Source organism: Ursus americanus, chromosome 21 (genome assembly GCF_024610735.1).
Source record: "Ursus americanus isolate L20-20 chromosome 21, mUrsAme1.1.p, whole genome shotgun sequence".
In the NCBI taxonomy this organism is placed as follows: Eukaryota; Metazoa; Chordata; class Mammalia; order Carnivora; family Ursidae; genus Ursus; species Ursus americanus.
The window spans coordinates 7,083,793-7,109,377 of NC_142147.1; the positions used below are offsets into that span (position 1 = coordinate 7,083,793).

A 25,585-nucleotide genomic window follows, 5' to 3' on the forward strand; every position below is an offset into this window, starting at 1 on the left:
TTTCTGGAAGGACATTTATAAGACTTGAGCCTGGCAACACATGACCCACACTTGACACGAAAATCAGAATGGTGCTCCCCCAGATGGCGCTACTGAAGAGCTCAGCGCGGGCGGCGCAGGGCCAGCGAGGCTCTGCCGCCCTGCTCCCGCTGCCTGCTTGCTGTCACAGTGGTCACAGGGGTTCGGGGAGAATTCATACACCCATGGGTACGTATCCCTTGTTCACAGATGTAGAACATCCCTGTGAGTAAATGAAACTCCAGAAACAGGAGGAAAATGTCTGATCTAAGCTATATAATGTTCAGTCACAAGATCTTTGCTTCCTTATTTACGTCCTCTGGATAAACCTGAAATGTTGGTGGGTTTGGTGGTGAAGACCAGAGATGACTGGTGTGGGACAGAGGGGCGCTGGTTGCTTATTAGAGCAGTCTGCTATTTTTGTGACACGCTAATTGCGTTAAACACGAAGTACAGTAACCAAACATCCTTTTTTCCTGGATGTGCAAGCAGAGTGCTAAATACTGATGTCAGCCTCCCCGAACACCTCCAAATGGACATTCTGCTACCCCTTGTTTGAACTGATGCTGCATTTAGGATGTGTTTTGAAGTTTTCTCTTGAAAAACAGTTTTATTTTGAAATAATCATAGGTTTCCAGGAAGCTGCAAAGACAGGACATAAAGGTTCTGCGTACCCTTCACCCAGTCCTCTCCAATCACTTCTTTTATCTTACCTCATTACAGCACAGTATCAAAACCAGGGCACTCACACTAATACAGTGTGTACATAGTTCTGTGCCATTTTATCACATTCAAGCAAATACCACTGCAATCAAGATACAGAATTATTCCATCACCACAAAGATTACCCTCATGACACCCCTTTTCAGTCCCCTTTACCCCTACTTACACCCACACCATCCCTAACCCCTGAAATCATATTGTGACTTCAAAAATGTTATATAAATAGAATTATACAGTTTCTGCCTTTTGAGATTGACCTTTTCCTTTTTTTTTTTTTTTAAGAGGATTTATTTCTTTATTTGACAGGGAGTGGGAAAGAACGCGAGAGAAGGCACAAGCAAGGGGAGCAGCAGAGGGAGAAAGAGAAGTAGGCTCCCCACTGAGCAGGGAGCCCGATGTGGGCCTGGATCCCAGGACCCTGGGATCATGACCTGAGCCGAAGGCAGACACTTTAAAGGACTAAGACACCCAGGTGTCCCAAGATTGGCCTTTTTCACTCAACATGATGCTCTTGAAACCTACCTGAGCTGTTGCATGTATCAAGCCCATTCCTTTTCATCGCTGAGTACTATTCCATGACACAGACGAACTGCAGGTTTTTAACCACTCTCTACTGAGTGACATTTCGGTTGTTCCTGTTTGGAGCTACCACAAATGAAGCTACCACGAATGATTATGTACACGTTTTCATGTGGACTTAACTTTTCGTTTCTCTGGGATAAATGCCCAGCAGTGCAACTGCTGGGTCACATGGTAAGTGCATGTTTCGATTTCAAGGAACTGCCAAACTGTGCTCCCGAATAGCTGTACCATTTTATAATCCCACCAGCAATGTAGGAGATGGAGAGATCCAGTTCTCCTCATCCCCACCAGCACTTGATATCACTACTATTTTGTATTTCAGCTGTTCTATTAAGAGTGTCGTGTATCCCATCGTGGTCTCAGTTTGTATTTCCCTAATGGCAAGTGATGTTGAACATCTTTGCGTGTGTTATTTGCCAGCTATAGTCCCTCTTCGGTGAACTCTCTGGTCAATTTTTTGGTCCGTTTTCTAACCGGATTATTCGGGTTTTACTGCTGGGTTTTGGGATTTCTTGATACGTTCTAGATAGGAGTCCTTTCTCAGATCTGCGACTTACAAATATTTGATTCTATAGTTTGTTTTTTTATCCTCTTAACAGGGTCTCTGGTGACAGGAGCTTTTAATTTTAAGGAAGTCTAGTTTATTGGCTTTTTTCTTCACCGAGTCCCAGGTCCCAGAGATTTCTCCTTAACGTTAATCTTCCAAAAGTTTTACATTTAAATCTACAACCCATTTTGAGTTGGTTTTTGTATAAGATGTGAGATTAGGCCGAGGTTCATGTTTTTGCTTATGGATATCTAATTGTTCTAGCACTGTTTTTTGAAAAGACTATCTTTTCTCTATTTAATTACTTTTACAGATGTCAAAAATCAGTTGGTCACACTTGTGTGGGGCTATTTCTGGGTTCTCTATTCTGTTCCACTGACTTAGCTATCTATTCCTTCACCAATGCCACACAATCTTGATTACTGTAAGTATATAATGTCTTGAAATTGGATAGTAATAGTAATTGCTATTTTATTCGTTTAAATTGTTCTTAGCAATTCTAGTTCCTTTGCCTTTCCATATAAATTTTAGAATAATCTAGTTTATTTTTTATTTTTTTAAAGATTTTATTTATTTGACAGAGAGAGAGAGAGCCAGCGAGAGAGGGAACACAAGCAGGGGGAGTGTGAGAGGAAGAAGCAAGCTCCCAGCGGAGGAGCCTGATGTGGAGCTCGATCCCAGGACCCCAGGATCATGCCCTGAGCCGAAGGCAGACGCTTAACGACTGAGCCACCCAGGGGCCCCAATAATCTAGTTGTTGTGTTAAATCTAGCAGTTGTGTTAAACTGACTTGAGGATAACATATTTGCTGAGTCTCCTGCTGTAAGAACAAAGTCTATTTCTCTAGATCTTTGCTTTCTTCCATCAGTGTTTTATAGTTTTGAGCATACAAACCCTGTACACACAAATATTTCATTTTTTGGAGTGACTGAACATGGCACTCTATTTTAATTTTGATTTCTATGTATTCACTGCTAATAAATAGGTAGAAATAAACAGATTTTGATCATGTATCCTGTGATCCTGCTAAACCTATTTCTAGTTCTAAGATTTTTTTCTTACAGACTGACCTTCCTTCCTCCCTCCCTCTCCTTCTTTCCTTTCCTCCTTTCAAGATTTTACTTATTTGAGAGAGACCACATGCACAAGTCGGGGGAGGACCCTGAGATCACAACCCAAGCTGAAGGCAGACACTCAGCTGACTGAGCCACCCAGGTGCCCCTATGATGTTAGATTTTTATATACTTATAAAAAACCATGTTGAGGAAGTCATCCTGTATTCCTACTTATCTAGGAACAGGAATGTGAATAGGTATTGAAACTTGTTAAATGCTTTATTTACTGTATCAACTGGTATCATCCGACTTTACTTCTTCAGCCTGTTAATATGGTAGGTTGCACTGACTGATTTTCTGAATACTGAACCAGCCTTGTATCCCTGGAATAACTGCCACTTGGTCCTGATATGTAAATATATTGATCAATTCTACTTGCTAATATTTTGTTAAGAATTTCGGCATCTTTTGCAACTATATTCATAAGGAACTTTAGTCTGTAGTTTTCCACTTTTGTACCATCTTTGTCTGGTTTTAGCATCAGGATAATAATGAATGAGTAAAGAAGGAAGTATTCTCTCCTCTTGTATTTTCTAGAAAAGATTGCGTAGAACTGATGTTAATTCTTTCCAAAACATTTTGCAGACTTCTCCAGTGAAACAATCTGGGCCTAGAGAGGTATGAGTTATAAGAATTTTCAAATTATTAATTCAATTTCCTTAATAGCTGTAAGTCTATTCAAATCATCTATTATGTTGGGTAAGTTACAGTAGTCTGTACTTGAGGAACTGGCTGATTTCACTAAGCGGTCGACTTCATGCCGCTTGATGCCTGCAGGGTCTACTCTAATGGTGATAGATACCCTGCTTCATTCCTGATGCTAGTAATTTTTGTCTGCTTTCTTAAAGGTTGCTAAGAGGTTAATTTTACTGATTTTTTTCCAAAGAAAAAGTTTGTTATTTCATTGATTTTTCTTTATTGTTTGTTTTCAAATCCATTGACTTTTACTACTTTCTTCCTGTTGCTTGCTTTGCAATCTCTTCTTTTTCTAGTTCCTAGAAGTGGGAGCTTCGATTATGGATTTGAGACTTTCTTCTTTTCTAAAGTAGTTATGTTATAAATTTCTCTTTCACCACTACTTTAAGCTATATCCCACACATTTTGATTTACTGTATTCTCATTTTTATTTAATTCAATGTATTTTTAAAATTTCTCTAGAAATTATTCAATATTCAGAAAAGCATTGTTTAGTTTCCAAATATTTGGAGACTTTCTGGTTATCTTTGCTATTGATTTTTAGTTTGATTCCTTGGTAATCAGAGAACACACTCTAAATGACTTCTTTTAAATTTGTTGAGATTTGTTTTATAGCCTGGGATATGGTCTATCTTGACGGATGTTCTATGGGTACTTGGAAAGAACATGCGTTCTCTGCTGCTGTTGGGCAATGTTCAAAAAACATTTGGACCTGGCTGGCTAATGATGTTGAGTTCTTCTGTATTCTTGCTGATCTTCTGATGGTTCTGTCATTTGTTGAGAGGATGCTGAAGTTTCCAACTATAATTGTATCCATTTCCCCTGTCAGTTCTCCCGGGTCTTGCTTCATAAATTTTGCAGCTGTACTGTTAGGAATATACACATTTAAGCACTGTTTTGTCTTCTTGGTGAATGGACCCTCTTATCATTAAAGAAATATTCCTCTTTGCTCTGAAGGCTTTGTCTGACGGTAATATTGCCATTCCAGCTCTGTTCTGATTAATGGCTGTACAGTATGTTTCACCCTCATTTTAACTTACCTGTATCATTATACTTGAAATAACTTTCATGAAGATGCCATATAGCTTGGATATGTTTTTTAAATACACTCTGACAATTTCTTGTAGTTGGTGTGTTTATACTATTTATGTTTATGAAATTATTGTTTGGATTTAAGTCCACCATTTATTTATTTTCTGCTTGTTCCCTACTTTTAATTCTTTTTTTCCTATCTGGCTTTTTTTTGCATTATACAAACATTTTTTAGTATTATAATTTGTTTATTGCATTTTTTACTATATCTCTTTGTAGAGTTTTTAAAGTGGTCATGGTCCAATTACAACATAACTGATCCACTTCAAAGTCAATGTTTTATCGTTTTAAGAAGAATGTATAAACCGTATCATCTACACTAGTCATGCTTTTATTTTCTGTATCTTATGATGTTCTGACATTGTAGGGGGTCTTTCAGAACTGAGGAGAGACTTACCGCTAATTTCTAGAAGGGGTGGACATGTGTGCAGATTGACTGATCTAGTGCTATGCCCCACACCCACCTCCTTATCTAACTCACACACTAAGCCAGTATTTCCCTTACTCTGTATCAAGCCTGGGCCAGGAATCACACAACTAAGAGCAGTCTCTATGCCCCAAAGCCCACTAGAATTACCCCAACTAGCCAATTTTATTTTATTTTTTTTTAAAGATTTTATTTATTTATTTGACAGAGATAGAGACAGCCAGCGAGAGAGGGAACACAAGCAGGGGGAGTGGGAGAGGAAGAAGCAGGCTCATAGCGGAGCAGCGTGATATGGGGCTCGATCCCATAACGGCGGGATCACGCCCTGAGCCGAAGGCAGACGCTTAACCGCTGTGCCACACAGGCAGCCCCCAACTAGCCAATTTTAAACGGTTTATCCTATCCTGCCTTGCCTTCCCCCTTGCTCCTGCCTCTGTCTCCTGACCAACCTGATGCTTCACCTGTAGCCCAGCACAGTGAAGTATGCACCCTTCTCCTGGGAGAAATAAATAATCAAAATCTTCCTTCAGTGGCATTGACTTCTCTGGGCCATCATTCAATCACTTCCCTAATTTATAATCCCCCGGGTATAAATTTTAGAACACCACTGTCATCCTTAACCTTGGTCTCTCTTCTCTCTGCCCTCCCTTGTATGTTACAGCTATCACATAAATTATACATCTGAAATCCCATCAGACTATGTTATAAATTTTGTTTTCAACCATTACCTCATTTTAAAGAACTCAAAAAGAGAAAGTAGCCCATTACGTTTATCTAGATATTTATCATCTCTCTCTGAAGAACTTCCTTTACCAATTCTTTTGGAGCAGGCTACTGGCAATGATTTCATTTCAGTTTTTCTTCAAATGAGAATTTTTTTATCATACTTTATTTCACTTTCATTCTTGAAGGATAACTTCACTGGATAGGGAATTTTTTGGTTAACTTGTTTTTCGTTCGTTTGCTTGTTTTGCTTTTTACCACTTCAAAAATATTGCGCTACTTCTCTGGCCTCTGTGGTTTCTGATGAGAAACCTGTACTCATTCTAATTGCTGTTATTCTACATGTGTTTTTCTCTAGATGCTTTCATAATTTTTCATTTGTCTTCAGTTTTCAGCACTGTGGTTATGACATCTGGGTGTGGAAGTCTTGGAGCTTATTCTGTTTGTGTTCATTGAGCTTCTTAAATTATATGTTTACATCTTCGGCCAGGTTTTGGAAGTCTTCAGCCATTGTTTCTCTTTTTTTTTGAAGATTTTACTTATTTGACACAGAGAGACAGCCAGCGAGAGAGGGAACACAGGCAGGGGGAGTGGGAGAGGAAGAAGCAGGCTCCCAGTGGAGGAGCCTGATGTGGGTCTCGATCCCAGAATGCCGGGATCACGCCCTGAGCCGAAGGCAGACGCTTAACGACTGAGCCGCCCAGGCGCCCGAGCCATTGTTTCTCCAAATTTTTTTTTTGGTGCCACACTCATCTCCTCTCGTTCAGATTAGATAACGTCTACTTTCTATCTTCTATCCATCTCCATTTTAAAATCAAGTCTATCCAGTGAGTTTTTAATTTAGGTTACTGTATTTTTCACTGCTAATCTTTCCATTTGATTCTTTGTATCTTCTATTTCTCCGCTGAAACTTTCTATTTTTTTTATTACTTTTAAGAGTATTTGTGATTGTTGGAGCATTTTTATAATAGATGTTTTTGAAGTCTTTGTTAGATGAGGCACCTGGATGGCTCAATCAGTTAAGTGTCGGAGTCCTAATCTCAGCTCAGGTCTCTTGATCTCAGGGTCGTAAGTTCAAGCCCCACATCGGACTCCACAATGGGTGTGGAGATAGACAGACAGATAAATAAGGGACGCCTGGGTGTCTCAGTCACTTGACTGTCCGACTGCTGATTTTGGCTCAGGTCACGATCTCAGGGTGGTGAGATCCAGCCCCGAGCTGGGCTCTGCGCTTTGCAGGGAGTCTGCTTGAGATTCTCTCATGCCTCCTGCCCCTGGCGCATGGGCATGCTCTCAAATAAATAAATGTTTAAAAAATAAAATAAAAGTCTTTGTTAGATGATTCTAACATCTGCGTCATCTTGGCATTGGTGTCTGCTGTCTTTTCTCACGAGAGTTAATATTTTCCTTGTTCTTCACATGCCAAGTAATTTTGTATTGTATTCATTCCGAATATTATAAGACTCTGAGTCTTATTTAAATCCTAGGATGAATGTTGATACTTCTGTTTGAGCAGGTAATTGACCTAGTTAGATTCAGGGTGCAAGCTGCAACCTGTCTTCAGTAAGCTGTGATTCTAGTGTCAATTCAGTTTTTAAAGTCTCTGCAATGTTATCTGTATCTGTTCCACATGTGTGTTACCACAGGCCAGTATGGGACCTAGATGGTAGTTCTGTTAGTTCAGTTTTCAAAAGTCTTTGCTGTGCTGATGAAAAGTAGATCCACACATGTGTAGTTTAGGGATAAACTCAGGGGATCATGAACAAACTTTATGGAGTCACTTTTCTGAGCCCCACCCTCTCTGCCATATTTTTAGTGCTTTCTAGTTCCCTGGGGCTCTTTTTTTCAGTCCTCCAGTTACAAAGCTGGGGCTTTGGTTACCCTGCTTTGCCTTGCACTTCTGCAGCTGTGCCTGGGTCATTCCAGAGGATACAGAGAAAGTAATGAGGCTGGCCCGATCCTCTTGTGACCACAACTCCACCAACTGGAGAGGAAGGTTCTCCTTCCTCAGAACTTTGGTTCCTGCAACCTCCCCCTGCCACCGTCACAGGATCCTCTGGACGCTGGTATGCATTGGAATTAAGAAAACGGCCTTTGCCCTCCATTAGACGCTCCCTTTTCCACCCCTGGAGCCCAAACTAGAGGGCTTCTTCTACTGCTCTGTTTATGCCCTGGTGCTCATTTCCACTTCCGCGTTGAGCTGCGCTGCATTCAGGCTGGGGGACAAAAGAGGGGAAAAAATGGCAAACTCACCACGGTTTGGTGGTGCTCTGAATTCTGGTTTTCTAACCCAGTCTGCCTACTATTTACTTTTCAGAGCCCTCATATTAGCTGCTCCATGCATTCTATCCAGGTTTTCTAACTATATTCCATAGGAGTGACAGGGTAGAGTATGCTTGCTCCATCTTACTCAGAACTGGAATCTCCTTGCTACCAGTTAATATTTAAGTAATGCTGCCTGTTTAGCATAAGTAAGTGCATGGCTGAATTCACGTGAGTCAAACACTGTTGAGACTACTGTGCAGCCACTGGATGAGAAGAAGTTGATCACACCACTCAGTGGAATACCAGCAATTATTACCCAGTCTGGAGAGAAGAGGTTTCTTCTCTGGATAAAAGGCTTCTAAAACAAGTATCCTCTCAAACAAGACCTAACTCTCAAATTGATCCAAGTTGTAAAACGCACCTATCAACAGATCCTGCCCATACACAAGGCTTCCAACTAGTTTTTCAGATTCCATGTGAAACACAAAAAAGGACCATGTCAGAATAAGATCTCAAATATGAAAGACAGAAACCAACAGAGTAGAACACAAAATAGAGGGAAAGTAGGTAATGAATGCAGGGTAGGAAAGAAAACTTCAACAAAAGTTTAATTAGTACTTTCGAAAAGATATAAGATGATAATGAATTCATATAACAGATAATGAATTCAAGATACTAAAGAAAGACAAATAATCAAAGTAAGAGTACTAGATGATGGCCAAAATAAAAGTCAAGAGAAGAATTTCAAAGACACAGTGGAAGAAATCTCTCCAAAAGTACCACAAAAGCAAAGTGAAAAACAGGAGGGAAAAGAAACTTTGAGGGTCCATCCAGGATATGCAAAATCCAAATAACTGACGCACCAAAACAAAAACAAAGACAGAATGGCGATTAATAAAGAAGTAACACAAATAAGTTCCTGGAACTAAAATACACAAGACCCCATGTATGATTAGTGAAAAAATTACATCAAATCCCGTTTGGGAACTAAAGCACACAAATTCTATCCTGAAAGGGTCCATAGAATATCCAAACATGATTACTTTTTAAAGGCCCACAAGAAAAAAATCCTGGGGGCAGGATGGGAACAGGGCACATATAAAAGAATATCAGAAATTCTCAACAGCAGATCTGGAAAACTGGGGAAAAAAGGATAGCAATGCATTCAAAATTCTAAGGGAAAGTGATTTTGAATCTATAATTCTATATCATCCACATTAAAGACATTTCTAGACATGTTAAAAGCCAACAAAATTACTCCCATGGACTGTTTCCTTGAGAAACTACTTGAAGATGAAGGCCACCAAAAATAAGGGAGATGAAATAATTAGTAAATTCAATCGAAGACAGGCAAATACAAGTACAAAGACTGTAACTGTGCCGCAAACAAGCTCAGCAACTAGCTAAGTGGAGGAGGGAAGGAGGCTCAAGGGTGTCTCCCAGAAAAGGAAGCTCAGTGAACAGCTGATATAAAGGAGTATTTGTACAATATTAAGGATGTGTTTAAATCATATTTCACAAGTAGATGAAAACGGGGCAGATAAATTACAGTAAAAATTAAAAACTGTATCAGCAGGAAAACATAATGTAATACAGAACTGGGCTTTGCAGTAATATTTACATAAGTCTTATTACTTTATAAACCTTGCTTCTTGCTTTAGCTAAAAACAAAATAACTATATTGGTGTCTTCGTCCATTCGGGCCGCTATAACAAAATACCAGACTGGGTGGCTTAGAAACAACAGAAATTTATTTCTCACAGTTCTGGTGGCTGGAAGCCTAAGATCAGAGTGCCAGGGTGCTCACGTGAGGGCTCTCTTTCAGGGTACAGACCTCTTGTATTTCCACGTGGTGGAAGAAGCAAAGGAGTTCTCCCGGGTCTCTTAAAAGGGTATTAACTTCATTCAAGCCCCTCCTGACCTAATCACCCCCCAAAGGCCCCCACCTCCTAATATCATCATATCAGGCACTGGGATTTCACCATATGAATTGTGACAAAACACAAATATTCAGACCACAGCAAATGGGAAAACGAGGGGTAGTTTTTCATTGATCTTTCTTTTTTTGAAGATTTTATTTATTCATTTGAAATAGAGACAGTGAGAGAGTGAACGGGAGGGTGAGGGAGAGAGAATCTGAAGCAGACTCCACACTGAGGGCAGAGCCTGATGAGGGGCTCAATCCAGGACCACAAGATCATGACCTGAGCCGAAACCAAGAGTTGGACGCTTAACCGATGAGCCACCCAGGTGCCCTACCTTATCTATCTTAAAGAAAGTGGATAATGCCTAAAATTTATAAGAAATAGCAGTATATTATTTATAATTCTTTAGGTAACCATCAAAACAAACACCTAAAAACAGTAAAAAGTAGTTGCTTCTAGGAAGTAGAAGCGACTGTTATTGTTTCTTTTTTTGTTTTAACCATGTGCATATATTATTTTGGTTATACTCTTTATTCCTTAATTTTAATAAAAAAGTTTTATACTGTGAGTGATTCATCTCTGAAACAAACATTTTCCATTATTTCCGTTACTTTTCTGGAGTGGTACAATCTTCAAGAAGATCTATAACTAATTAACTGTAATTGTATTGATTGATTTAGGATGTTCTCAATCCTATGCAACCAAAAAAAAGGTAAAATTAAACTGGATGCTGAGACAAGACAAGTAACTGCAAAGATTAGTGATAATCCTGATTTTGATCTTTTTTAAATAGACTATTTTTTCAAGCAGTTACAGGTTCATAGCAAAATTGAGAAGGTACAGAGATTTCCCATACATAATTTGTTTAATGATAATCCTAAAAGTCTGTATGTTTTTATCAACTTAATCAGTTTTATACATTTGAACCTACAGAAAATGCATACTCTAAAATTGTAAATCTGATAATGTTATTTACAAACAAACCAATTTACTTTTCACTGCTTATGCAATCATTCCACAGCAAGGGATATTCTTGGGATGTATCCAGATAGTATTCAGAGTACTATCTTTCAGAGAAAAAGAAATTAAATAAAAGTTAGCTCCTCTGAAAAGATCACAGAGGACCTCAGGAGAGCTCCGGTGGCTCTCGGTATGTAAGCACCAGGAGGACTGGCAGAGAAATGCCCAATGTAAGCAGAGTCATCTGACACTATTTCTCAAGAATCTAAAACTATTACTGCAAGATTAAATGCACAGTTTTGAGGGCGAGTTGTGCTAAGAACTTGTTACAGCCTCACATGCACAAAACTCTGTGTGTATACTCCCAAAAGGAGTAATAACCCCTTGAGATTCAGACTTCCACTTTTTTATTAATAATTTACTCTTGTGAATTACCAAGTAGCAACAATTGATTTTTATATTCAAATTCAGAAGTGAACAATACAGTATACAAGTCTACAGTATTACTACATTCTAGATGTGTGGCTATCAGCTGCACTGATAAGCATCTGTGGACCCAAATATCCAACATTTGCATTTGGCTGTATTTGGTTATCTGAGCATTTGAATGTTAGTCAAAAACTGTCTCCCCCATCCTGCAATATTCATATTCTGCTTACTCTACTCAAGCTTTTAAGGAAGAAAAGGAAGGGAGGGGGCATCTGATATTTATAGTAACTTCCCTTTCATATAGCAAAGCGACTTTCTATTATTCTGCCTCCTACAAACTCAGTTCTTCTCAACTCTATTGTAACATTTCACAAATCCAGACAGAAGTTCCTGGCAACCTGTGCCATTTGGAACATATCTAAAACCAGAAAAGATCAAAGTGGCTACTCAAGAGTGTACAGGTTTGACCTGGGGACACACCACTGTTCACCATCTACCATCTCTTAATATGGGCGCACACATGAGGGGCTTTGTCAGCTTGTCTCCCAGGTCACACATGGTTTGAAGCAGCTGGTTCCAAGTATAGAAGGAACAATATAGGGCACTACCTGCAGAGCACGTAACAGCAAATGACAACTGACAGCACAGGTGCAGAAACAAATTTAAGGAAGACATAATGGTTAAAAGCCAGAGCAACTCAAGATCAACTAGCAGGAGAGCAGATCTAACACATTTTGGCGGCTGCCAGGAGCATAATGGTGCCCTAGCACGACAAAACAGAAGACGCTCAAGTGGACCACAAATCATCGAGGAAAAAGAAACTACGCAAGACAAGGAAGCTCTTAATACATTAGAGAGAGATTCCTAAAATGTTTCAGAACAGCGGTTCTCATGTCTGGCTGCACACTTCGAATTCTAAAGATTTCTTATACTTAGGAGACTCTGCATAAATGGTGTTGTATATTATCTCTAAGAGGAAAGGAAGTAGGAGGAGTAATAGGATTTTTAGAAATTGACACGAGTCCTACAAAATATGTGTAAGTTCGAAGCACCACATAAGCCTTAGAAGAAAAAAAAGCTTTTTAACATCATTAACCTACAAATCTGTAACAGGCCCACTTTACGTCTCTATCTGGCTATCTATGTTAATAATATTGCTATAAAATGAATAACCATATTAGCTATTTTTCCAATGCACTTCCAACATTTGCTTCCTGTTCCATCTTTCTCCTCGATCTCATTTCTAAAATGTCTACCATGTTCTTTCCCAGGAGGGGTGCCCTAAGAGCTCCACAGGGAAGCACTTCCTTTGTGCTCACTCTGAGTGTACTTCTTGAAACAGGACCAGGGGCCACACTCAGTATTTACCCTGGACTTCATCCCTATTCCTGTAAATCTCTGAAATTCTACAGCTTCCAAAACTTTCAGCTCTCCTGATCAAATTTATTCTTCACTCTTACCCAAATAATGTCTTCAGGTCCCAAACTTCATGTTACTATTCTCACTCTTAGTAAAATAAATTATTTTATCAAAGCCCAAAGGCCAACATTTGTGAACCTGTTCAACTGCCTCTTCTTTTTCATCTAAAAAATTCTGCCTTTCATGAATTTGTTCTCTCCTCCCTTCTGTTTCAAAGCCGTGCCGCTTTCCCAGGTCTTGACTCATCACTCTCTTTTTCCTCACCCCTGCCCACCTATAAACCTGTGTGGGTTTCCCTGATCCTACAGAACACTTCCTTCAGCCTTACTGCCTACGCATGGGACTGTTCCACCTGTCTTCATTTCCATACTTTCTGAAAAAGTAGCCTAAGCTCCATTTCACTGCCAAACCCTTGAAATCTGGCTTCTGCCCCCATTCAAACTGAAACCACTTTCCTGAATGCCAGCTATTGTCAAATGCAAAGGCCCTTTCTCTGTACTTTCCTACTCAGGCTCTCAGTAGCATGATACGGTTGCCCAACTTCTCCTTGACAAGTTATTTCCTCTCCATACTTCAGAAATACTGCTGTCTACTTCCTATCTTTCTGATGACTTCCCAAAATCCTCTGCTGCCACTTCCTACTGCACCTTAAATGTATGCCTTCCCCAAGGTTCCTTCCTGATCTTCTCCCTCAATTATACGCTCACAGACTCTTCAGGTTCCAACCATAACCTTTACTCCTATGATGCCAACTCCAAATCTCTATCTCTAGCCCTTAGTACTGCTAGGCTGCCAACTATCCATTCCCTGGGCACTTCTACTGGACTGTCCCACAAGCGCCTCAAATCTAATGATCTGCATCAGGGCTCACAGCTCTCCACTCGTCAGGGAAACCCACACAGGTTTTTTACACTTTGGCAGTTTATAGGACTCATGGAGATGTCCAAGTGGACTCACCTGCTCGGGGCTATTAAACTGAGTGGCCCAAAAGAGGACTGCACGGGTTGTCTTTGGTCCAAGTTCCCTTGAATATGAAACACAGTTGCCTGGATTCAATGCTTTCTTTCCTTCTCAACACAAGCAATTTTTCATAAATCTTGTCTCACGTGAGTATTACTGCAATCAACTCTAAACCCTTCTTTCTCTTGCGAGTCTTGTCACACTCGACGCCCTAGTAACAGTATCGGTGACATGTGAAAGCACACCTGTTTCACTTCCTTACTCAAAAACTCTCTAAAGGTCCTCACTACATAGCACTAATGTTCAAGATCCTCAGAACCATATTCAAAGTCCTCTGTGGTTTGGATTTTAGTCCACTTTATTTCTGCAGCCGAATTTAACCTTTCCTTCCTTATATTCACCCAAAAACACCTTCTAAGAACAGGGTGATGTTAATATTTTCTACACACAACAGTTATCTCATAATTTGAACTACAGCATTTACACACTACAGACTAGACAGTGTGGGGCCTGGCCTTTGTTACTCAACACAGTGGTTCTCAACCAGGGGTGATTCTGCTCTTCCTTGGGGGCACTGGCAATGTCAGGAGATGTCACACTGTTGGGGTGCTCCTGGCATCTCGGGGGTAAAGGTCAGGGATGCTGCTAAACATCCTACAAAATACAATACAACCCCCACGACAAAATATTCTCTGACCAAAATGTCAATAGTGCCACTGCCGAGAAACCCTTAACTAATCAATAAATGCTGAACAAATGTGCATTCAAACAGAAATTAGAAAGTCTGAGAACACACGCTGACGTGCAGCCTAGTATCAACGATGTGGGTTAACACTGTAAAAGAGAAAGTGGCCAAGATGACCAAAAGGAGGTGGGGGGAGTCCCATTTTGATAGTTTGTATAATGTTAAGATAAGTTTTAAATACTCCTAAATAAGGCAAAAGGATGACCTTTCAATCATAATGGAGCACTCTCTTTGGCCCACCCACCAGAGTGTTTAATTCTCTGGGGAATCTACCTTTGTCCGACACACCATTCATTACTCTTTGGGCCTAAACCAGGATGCTGCATAGTAAACTGCAGATTTTCTTTGTCCAGCAGAGATGCCAGTATCTCCATTTGATAGAAAAAATATTACAATGCTCTGAAAGATATAAACCAATCTATATCTGATCAGACAATTTTACTCTACCAACCTTTCAGCGTAGATAAATACTCAGATCCTCAAATGCTCTCTGAACCAGTTTTACATTCCTGCTGGTTCCCTCAGTCATGAGTTATATGTCTGAAAGTCACGTTTACGGCTTTTTTTTTACTTTTACACTTTGGCAGTTTATAGGACTCCTGGAGATGTCCAAGTGGACTCACCTGCTCGGAGCTATTAAACTGAGTGGCCCACAAAGAGGACTGCACGGGTTGTGTAAGCCCAACCATGTCTCATTTTGGGTCCCAGCATGAATCCAGAGCAGGAAGAGAATTTTACTAGTGCTAGTTCCTTGTTTTTTATTCTTCTGATTTTGTTTTTGCTTTATAGTTCTTGGCCACATGTCTCTTTCTACACCTGCACCATTGGTTACATACTACCAGGTCAGCCTCAACTACACCCCTGGTATACACAAACCTAGACCACAGGAATCTGATTTTACAGTCTGACCAAGGGATCTGTCAGTGGATAATGGATCTATTTTTTGTTAGATGAGAGACTACAAGAAAATCTGGTTTCCGTCTTTTCTGTTTGTGTAAGAACATGTCCCAGCACCACTGAAAGAACAGCATTTTTGAAATCTGGACCAGTTCTGTGTTGCTGGATTACTTTTGACATATGGCTAAGACTGTGGAACCAGAACTGAAAGCTCTCTGCATGCTTGTACCTATAAAATGAGGAAAGCCTTTATTTCTCATGGTGTGAGTATGAAATATATTCCTACCTCCAGGGTATTAATAAATTAGATTAAAAAGCTTCTTAAAGACCCACTGTTCTAATTGGTTTATAGAGAATAACAAGCTTTTACATAAATCTGTATACCTAGAATTCCTAGAAAATAAAGAAACTAAACATCTAATACTTATGTTAGCCTTTTAAAGACCAAAAGAAAAAAAATCTCACAAACTCATAGACACCGATACTTCAAAAGAATTTTTATTTAAGAATCCTAATTCATCTAATGAAAATAATCCGTAGGTCAGTCTGATTTGATAATTTTAATGCTAATTTTAAAAACAGATGTCCTTTTCCTGATTTCATCAGCGTAGAATACAATGCACACATATATTTTTTTAAAAATAAGATTTTTTTTTTCTATGAAGACACACATCTGAACTTTCTAAACTTTGTTGGCTTGTTGTTCAGATAAGCTAATATTACTCATGATTACTCACGTTTATAATTATTAAAAATACAAGCTTATATATTCAACTAAATTGAACTATAACACTGACAACTTTTGTCTTATCAGAAGTTATATGCTGTTCAGCTGTCAGCATAAGCATAATTTCCAATATCCTTAGTTAACTTTAAAACCTTGATTGGACTAATAGCAAATGGTTAACTAAGGTCCTCTTTAGATATATAATTAAATCCCAAATGAGTTAGACACCAAGTGCAGTTTAAACACATACACATACAGGCTTTCTAATGTAACCACAATGTCATTACAGTACCCAACAAAATGAACAGTGATTCCCTAGTATTGCTAATACTCAGCCTATGTTTAATGTCCTTTTCCAGTTGTTCTGTTCTAATTATTCTGATTTTTTTCACCAAATTACACATATATAGTATGCCCTATCTAGTATTTCACATATATAGAATCATACAGTATATACATATGTAAGTCTTCTTTCACTCGGCGTATCTTTGAGATTCATCCACACTAGTGCTGTGTAGTATACCACTCTGAAAGCATTAGCCCCTAAACTATCTTTGGGGTTTCCCAAAGGTCCCCAGCAATCAGTCACAAAGATTTGTCTTTTACCTTCTAACAAGAAGGATGTTAAAACTAGTTCACTTCTTTGCAGGTATTCTGTATTTCTTAAGGAGTGTAACACCATTAAGTTGTGTCAGGTCAAAAGGAGTCTGGCTTCTTTTACTTTTTCAGGGCAATATAGTTATTTGCATAGGGATCAGTGGCAATCTCCTCACTTTTACTAGGATAAAATTAGACAAACTCAATGTGCAACCCAGGCCACAACTCAAATGTCGTATTTACGAATCCCACTGAATCAGATGTGGCAACGTCACTATTACAAAACAAGGACTGTGGTTCATGTATGGAACCAATGCTCAGGAAACTGCTCTGGTAACCTGTTCTGTGGCATGCAGGGTCCCAGTCTCACATATAGTATAAAGAAAGTCACTTCCTGACAGGCCAGAAATTTTAGCATATTTTGGGAACCTTGAGAAGAGAAGAATTCATGCAAATGTATAGATACTAGAGGTGAAATATGGGGAGATGCCTTTCTTGACTTTTTTGGAGTGACTTTAGAATAAAAGAGCCATAAAAGGCAATTAAGAACAAAAACCACCTGGCTATTAAAAATGCAACAGAAAATTCCTTATGAAATTTCCAAAGAGGATAATTCTGCAGGTTTACTAATTGCTAATAACTCCTGCCATAGTCCAAATACAATGAAGCTAGGCTGTATGCATGTGTCTGTATGATGAAGAGTCATCTTTGGAAGTTATTTATGACTACAAGGGACACAATTAACAAAAATTACAGGAACTCGGGAAATAAGGTAGAAGAATAGCTGCATGTCCTTTCAATGTCATACCAGAGAATTGTCTAGGAGGCCCAATCAAGGATTATTTCCTATCTAGGGCTGCACTGCCTGAAGGAACTTCTGGTCGCAATCGCACGAATGTTCTGTAACTGCACTGCCCACACTGGTAGACACTAGTTACATGTGGCCATGGAGCACCTGAAATACAACTGAGGAAGTAAATATTTCATTTCACTGAACTCTGACTAATTTAAATAGCCACATGTGGTAGTAGCTGCAGACCGGACAGTGCAAATCCAGCCTCTGGACTATTTTTGTACAGTCCCCAGGGTAAGAACTGCTTTTACCTCAAAAAGGGTGTAAAAAAGCAAAAACAAAAACAAAGAAAAGTATGAGATAGACACCCTGTATAGTCCACAAAGTCTAAAGTATTTACTATGTGGCTCTTTATTCACCAACTAATGTAAATTATTAATTCTCTCAGCACTAAGACTGAACAAAAAACTGTCTCCAACTCGAAAGGAACCTCTTAAAATAACAAATAATTCAGTTTCTTTCAACAAATTAGTTTCCTATGTTGTTTCCATTTGACATAACTTATTTTCTTTTAAAAAATAGTTGTTTAATAATTACTCTAAGTATTCCCCTCCCCCATAATTTTCGTTTTGAAATGCAAGACTTCTAACTTAATACAGTTACATTAATTTAGTAAAAAGCCAACACAGAACAAGATGTTGTCCTTAATCTAATTAAAACCCTACAATACTAGCTGGTAAACAGGGAAGAGGAAACTATGGTCATGAGCAATCACTTTGACCCCAGTATAACCAGTGTGAGTATCCCTTATTTCAACATTCTGGTATAACCCCAAAATATTAACCATAAAAAGAAACTGAACAAACCACCATTTCTTAAGAAGATGATTTTCACAACCATAGTGAGTTAAAAAAAAAATCATTCTAGGAAATGCAAAGAGGCCACGAACCTCCTTTCTGGTAAAATCAAAACAAAAACTCCATGTCGCTACCCAGTATTACATCTACAAATCATTTCCTCCCTGAACAAATCTACTGTTCAAGAATTCATTCATGAAACCAGGTACCAAGCTCTCCTAACAGAAAAGGAAAAAGTGTCCATTTTAACCCTCTGAAGTCAAGGCAGTAATGGGCCACTTCTACTTGAATTCCATTTTTTTTAATCCTTATCTTTCTCCTTTATTACTCTACAACTATGTAAGTAAAAACCCCAAGGACAACTGCTAACTCCTCATATGACCCTTTTCTCTTCCTCACAAATTAAATGGATCAGATGTTTAGTCTACCTTAGCACTAGTTTCTTGGGTGACTATAATTTCAATGTTTAAGATTTACCAGTTCTCCAAATCTTTTTTAAAGATTTTATTTATTTACTTGTCAGAGAGAGAGTGAGAGAGCGCACAAGCAGGGGGAGCAGCAGGCAGAGGGAGAAGCCGACTCCCCGCGGAGCAAGGAGCCCAATGCCGGACTCCATCCCAGGACCCCGGGATCATGACCCAAGCCAACGGCAGACGCTTAACCGACTGAGCCACCAAGGTGTCCCAGTCCTCCAAATTATTCTTATAAATCGTCCAGACTGGTGTTCTGGCTATGGCTCATGGTGGCTACTCACTGTTATGAGGTAATGCCTGAAACACCAACTGTTAGACAATTGTGGTTAGCAAATTTAGCACCCTAAAGGTTCACGGAAAAACTGTACAAGTAGCCATGCCGTTTGTTTCCCTTTACTCCCTCGTTTGTTAACCTCCAGGACAGGCTCCAGGATCAACCAACTAAACTACCATCGGCACCCAAATCACTGCTATGGACCTTGTTGACCTCAGCACTGTATGATCTCCAGATGCCTCATGCTTCCATCTCCTCCATCTTCTCAGTTCTCTAAGTTGAAAGGAATCATGCTCTCATACCCAGAACACTGAGGCCTTATTTCTTCCCTTGTTCTCACAATTCATTATGCCCCTTTCTGCCTTCTCCTCTCCAGTCTGAACCTCTCAGTTCACTAAAAGTAAAAGGTAAGTCTTATATATTTTTGGATTGTTCTAACTCAAATAATGCTGACCACTCAGAAGCATTTCCTGGGCCCCATTCTGCCTTGTTCAATTATACCTTAGATTCCTTTAGTCCTTGGTGTGTTGGCTTCACCAATACCCAGAGTAGGGGAAATCATCACCTACTGGAGAATTTCTGAATCAAGTGATAGAATTATAAATCTAGGCCATCTAACTTTCCCTGGTCCTTATTTAGTTCCAATCCCTTTTTGTTCCTCCAAAGCACTTCCAAAAGTTCCACTGCATCCATCCTAACATATTTTACCGTCTTCAAACTCTCAACCCTCCCTCTCTAGGCAGGAACCAGTATCCTACTTTATTGAGACAGTACTATAAGCCATTAAGGTGTTCAACTGCCCTCTTCACCAAATGGGAGAGGAGGGAGCATATCTTCACTCACCCTGTCTCCTATATCTAAAGAAGAGGTCCTAAAAAGCTGAACCTGGTCCTCTGACATGTTTGGTTGCTTTTTGTTTTTAGAATATACACTTTTAAAAGAATATATTAATGCAAATTTTATTGAGGTATCATTCACAGCATGCATGGTTTTTAAAACATAAATTAGCTGCCTCTTAAAAAACAAAACAGATTTCACATTATGAAATCCAAACCCTTGGCTTTTCTCAGATAATGAGATCAGACATCACTGGGCCCCTACTATGTAACTGACTAATACTAAGCACTGGCAGTTATCTTCACCCATAAAGCATGAGCACCTTATTCTCCAGGTCCTCCCTACCAGCAGCTGCTTCTATATGCAGTCTCCTTACGTGGACCCAGGGAGCATGGAATTTGTGGCTCCCGGAGCTAAAGGGAGAGTTCTAACTTCTCGCTTCCAGGGCTGAGATCTTTTCAGCCTCACCCCTCCCCACTACTGTCTGACTCCAAGGAACCCTCCCAGGCATTGATTCTTTGATCTCTCTGAAGGAGGCAGCATCAAGTAGGTACCTATACTTCCTCTCTGAAGTTCAGTCCTCAACCTCCTTTGATTCCACAACTTTGGCCACCCCTGACTTCAACCCCCTCCTGCTGGGCCCCCCATGTACAATGCTCTCTACTGGTTTTCTGCTCTTTGAGACATCGCCTCCCCAGCCCTTGTGGTAATATCACATTGCCATAAAAGTCACTGAACACTTATTTCTGCCATTGTATCAACACAAACCAGCAATGGACCACATTGAGAAAAACAAGCCTACACGTATAAACAGTGACAACGGAGAGATTTCTTAGAAACGTAAATCTGATGGCATCACTTCTGTTCTCACAACCCTTCCATGGCTCTCTACTACCTGCCTGCTTGGTAAAATTTGTGTTCTTCTGCAGGCCCCAAGTGCCTGTGACTTGGCCCCTTTCCACCAAACTACTCCTAGACTTGAGAAATCAGTAATAAACTGGCACTATTTCATATTCCTGTGATTTTACACATGCTCTTCCCTCTAGAAAACTCTTGTTCATCCTTTAACACCCAATCAGGCAGAACAACTCTTTCTCTCCTGTATTACTGTAAACACCTTGCACATATTTCAATTGTTAACATGTATCATACTATACTATATGTTTCCAAGTTTGTCTCCCCTACTAGGCTGTGGATTACCCGAGGTCCAGAGGCAAACATTAGTAAACTTCCTGGCACGAATTTTCTTTAAATGTTGGCTACCTGGCCCCACCAACAGGTCAAACAACATACAAACCATCCTTCCTGGCACCAAGGTTTAAAATGTCTCCCCAATTCCTACATCTACTCAGTTGCCAAATCCCAGTGAAAATTTTGTCACCCACCAATGTCCAGCTTGGAATATGTCTCTTCCACAGTTGGGTCTTCCTGCCTCCAAGTAAAGGAAGGCAAGTCCTTCTCCCAAAAATTCTCACTGACTCCTTACTGAATAAGGCCCAATGGCTTAACCTGGCATTTGGGTCCCTCGAGGCTCCAACACTTCCTACCACGACATTCCCATTCCGTGTGTTTCTGGACTTCGAGCCTTTGTTCACCACTACCTCCACCTGGGAATCTTACTGGCTCCTCAAAGTCCGGCTCAGGTGCTGTTTCCCCCAACACATTTCCCCGTTGACAAAAAGGGCCACTCTTCTAGAGCGTGTGCCTTTTTTTTTTAACCTCCTAGGACATTATCACTTTCTACCTGTAGGCCCCATTCTCCCTAGCCAATGGAGCATTAGCTAAATGTAGTGATTTAACATTTTAAAAGCATGAAAACAAAGTAAACCACCCAAAGGGACCCAAAAAAGTTGCCTGCATCTTATCTTAATCGGACTCTACCTACAAGCTAGTTTAAACAATTCTTATTTACTCTAAATATTCCTTCCCCCAAACCTTCTCCTCCTGCACAACTTAAAATATTGTAGATGTTAAAGTTTGCTTTCCTGTTCTTAATTTTTAAGTTAATGGTTTTCTCTTCCTCAAAAGAATGTGAAACAAACTCCAAAACCAATTAACAACTATGGCATTCAATGCTTACCCATGAGTCTCAAAGGAAAAGAAAGAAAAAGGATTTTTTACAAGTGGGAGGATTGGATTATGAGTAACACACATCACAAAGATACATGGGCAAGTGACACCTACTACCACGATACTGTAAGACACACCTTTTCCAAATAGCTTATGCTAAACTGCATGGCAGGACAGGTAAGAGAACAGGAGCTGGGAGGGTCTGGCAGAACACGCCAAGTTCTTCTGTAGAGCAAAAGAAGCACTTTACACACTTGGGATGAGTCTTGAGTAAAGCTGAACTGGGAGCAGGTGAAGCACAAGTAAAAGCTGTGGGACTAGTTAGACGACAGTAGAGGTTTAAGCTTGAGAGTTGCTATGACACAGAATTGGGAAAATAAGGTGGGACTGGATTAGTAAATGTTTTGTAAATCTCCAGAGGAGGAGTTTAGAGTGAATGAGATAGGAAGTCCTAGTAGGTCCCAGAGCTGGAAAATGATTTTCTGTAGGAGGATCAGTTAAATGCAAGTTGTACTAGGGGGGGAAGGAAGAGGGAGGAATGGAGTGAGGGCACATACCAAGAAAAAAGGTCTTAACTGCAGCAGAGGCAATGGAAAGGAGAGGCATGAGTCTGTCTAAGAGATTCTCAGAAGCATTAACAGGACTTAGTTATGTCAAACCTTTTAGCTCTGGGGAGTGGGAAGAAATTGGGCTGCTGGGGAGAAAAGAATGAGAGGCCTAAGAAGTTAAAGATTAAAAATTAGGGGGTGCCTGGCTGGCTTAGTCCATAGAATGTGTGGCTCTTGATTTCAGGGTCTTGAGTAAAGCCCCATTTTGGGGATGGAGCCTACCTTAAAAAATTCAAATAAAAAAACACTTAAAAAATTAAAAGTTAGGGAAAAAATTAAAGCACAGGAAAGCAAACCTGATTCAACATCTACAATGTTTTAAGTTATGCTGTGGAGAAGAATCACACAGTTAAGTGTCCTATCTCTTCTAAAGATATTAAAACAAAAAGCACCCAGGCTTTTTTTTATCTAAGAGAGTCAGGAATTACAGCATATCCAATTCTCCAAGGACACCGTGAAATTTCTGAAGCAGGATGCCAAAAAAGGATCATTTTCTTCCCAGCCAGAGGGCTCATCATTTGGGAGACAGGTATCAAGAACAAGGGCCCTAAGTCTGAATTCTGGCTCCCCCACGTACTGGACGGGAAACCTTGGATGCCTGGGAAAGGGGGGGGATGTGTTTGTTACTGTTTCTTAGCTTGGGGAGAAAGGGGAATAGCTGAAGGTGTTGCGTAGGTATAAGCCTGAAATGCTGATTCTGAGAGAAGGTGAGTCACCACTTGCAGAGTTTCAGTTTCCCCAGCTGGTAATTTAGAGAGAGGAAGATAATAAAATCCACCTCACTGGATTTTTTAAGAGCTGCACTAGATAATCCTTATGAAGTGGTTAGCATTAACATCTGACGTGCTATAACCATTAAATAAATGTTAGTTGAACATAACATCAATACAAGGAATAATGCTTTTTAACACTATTATTAAACATCCCTATCCCGTCCTAATATTCTGTGTATTTTACTACTAGAGTGGTTTTATCAGATTCTCAAAAGGGGCTGAAATCCCGAAAAGGGTCTGAACCCCTACTGGAGGGGTTGGCGGAAAAAAAAAGGTGGCTGATGTGGTGGACAGGAGGCTGTGGGCCCTGACACCAGGCCCTGCGCACCATCCCGAGGGCCGGGAGGGAAAAGATAACAACAGGCAGCATTCGCAGCGCGCTCACTCCAGGCCAGCCACTGAGCTCTGCGCTTTACAACAGGACCTACTCCAATCCTCGCGACAGCCTTCCGAGGGAGGTGCTTTCGTCAGCGCCACTTTACAAATGGGGAAACTGAGGCGCCCCAGGACTGAACCGCTAGCCCAAGGTCACATGGCTCGAAAGCTGAGAACGCAGGTCCGCGGGCTCTGGAGACTGCGCTCTTAACCACGGCGCTTCACTGCGTTCCCGTACGAAGGGCCGAGTGGAAGGGGGTGGGGGCGCCCAGGGAGCCCGGCTGAGCCGGGGCCGCGGAAGGCGGGCGCGCGGGGGCGGCGGCGGGACTCACCTTGGCGCTGTGCACCGCCTCCTGCGCCCCGCGGAGCTGCAACCAGATGCGCGCGGGCAGCGGTTCCTCGGCCCCGAGCGCGCCAAGCACCGCCAGGCTCACGCCGAACAGGCCTTCGATGCGGCCCCGACTCCGCTCCAGCAGCGCCGCCTTCTCCGCGGGCGCCGTGAACTCGTCCAGCACCGCCCGGGCCGCCATGGCGGGCGCGGCCTCCCGCGGCGGCGCCGGGGGCCGGCGGCGGCGACGCCCCCTCAGCGTGCTGCCGCTACACCGGAGCCCGTCAGGCGGCGTCGGCCCTCGCGGCCGCCTCGCCCCCGCCCGCGCCCCGCCGCCTGCCCGCGGGCCCAGCTACACCATCCCGGCACGGCCGCCGCAGCTTGGCAACTGCGGGCAGCGAACCCCTCCGCCCCTTCGCCGCCGCCGCCGCCGCCGCGGGCCGGGCCCCGCCGCCGCGCATGCGCCCGGCCTGCCGCCGTCATTGATGCTCGCCGCCCCCCAGGGAAGGAGGGAGGGCGGAGGCGACAGGACTCGACGTCACGCGCCGTGGCCATGTTTGTTGAGGGCAAGGCGACGGCTGCGGAGAGGGGCCCGGACGGCCTTCTTTGGTGAGGGCAGAACGCTTTTGGGTGACCTGATTGATGGTGAATCTCTGGTTTTACAGATAGGGAAATTGACCCAGTGTCACAAGGGATTTGGCTTGTCTTCAGACATCTTGAAGCCCAAACTAGGGCTCTAGCAATTGAAGTTTTCTAGCTTCTCAGTAATTGATAGGTAGATGGTCTCCCTCCCTCCCTTCCTCCCTTCTCACCTTCCTACCTCCCTTCCTCCTTCCCTCCTTTCCTTCTACCTTCCTCCCTCCCTCCCTTCCACCCCCTCTCCATCCCTTCCAGCTTCTCAGTAATTGCTAGGCAGATCTTTCTTTCTTTCTTTCTTTCCTTCTTTCTTTCTTTCTTTCCTCCCTTCCTTCCTTCCTTTCCCTCCCTCCTCCCTTCCACTCCCCCCCCGCCCCATCTTCTTTCTTTCCATCCCCCCCATCTTCTTTCTTTCCACCCCCCCCCCCATCTTCTTTCTTTCCATTCCCGTCCTTCTTTTCTTTCCTGTTGCTCTTTCGGTATAAATGGTAACAAGAGGAGATGAAAAGGGGAATAATAAGTATGGAGAATTGAAGAGCGAAGAAATGATTAAGAAATTCAGGAGAGTGATTTCTTCTGGGAGGGAAGAAGGGGCATATGTTATAATAGAGGTACAAAAAGTGGGGGATTAAGGGTGCATCTGTTTTACTGTGGGGCTTGAATAAATACGCCCCAATCCTCTCCAACTGTGTTTTCTCATCTATAGAATCATGG

General features: G+C 41.4%; 1 protein-coding gene across 1 annotated transcript in view; it reads right to left on the reverse strand.

Moving 5' to 3' along the window:
* Positions 1–24,659, reverse strand: part of N4BP1 (NEDD4 binding protein 1) — a 47,005-nt gene extending 22,346 nt beyond the window's left edge. Inside the window, exon 1 of the mRNA XM_045806733.2 lies at positions 24,240–24,659. Coding sequence (XP_045662689.1) covers positions 24,240–24,437 — 198 coding nt within the window. The 5' untranslated portion in view covers positions 24,438–24,659. The remainder of the gene's footprint in view (positions 1–24,239) is intronic.
* Between the last annotated feature and the right edge of the window lie 926 nt (positions 24,660–25,585).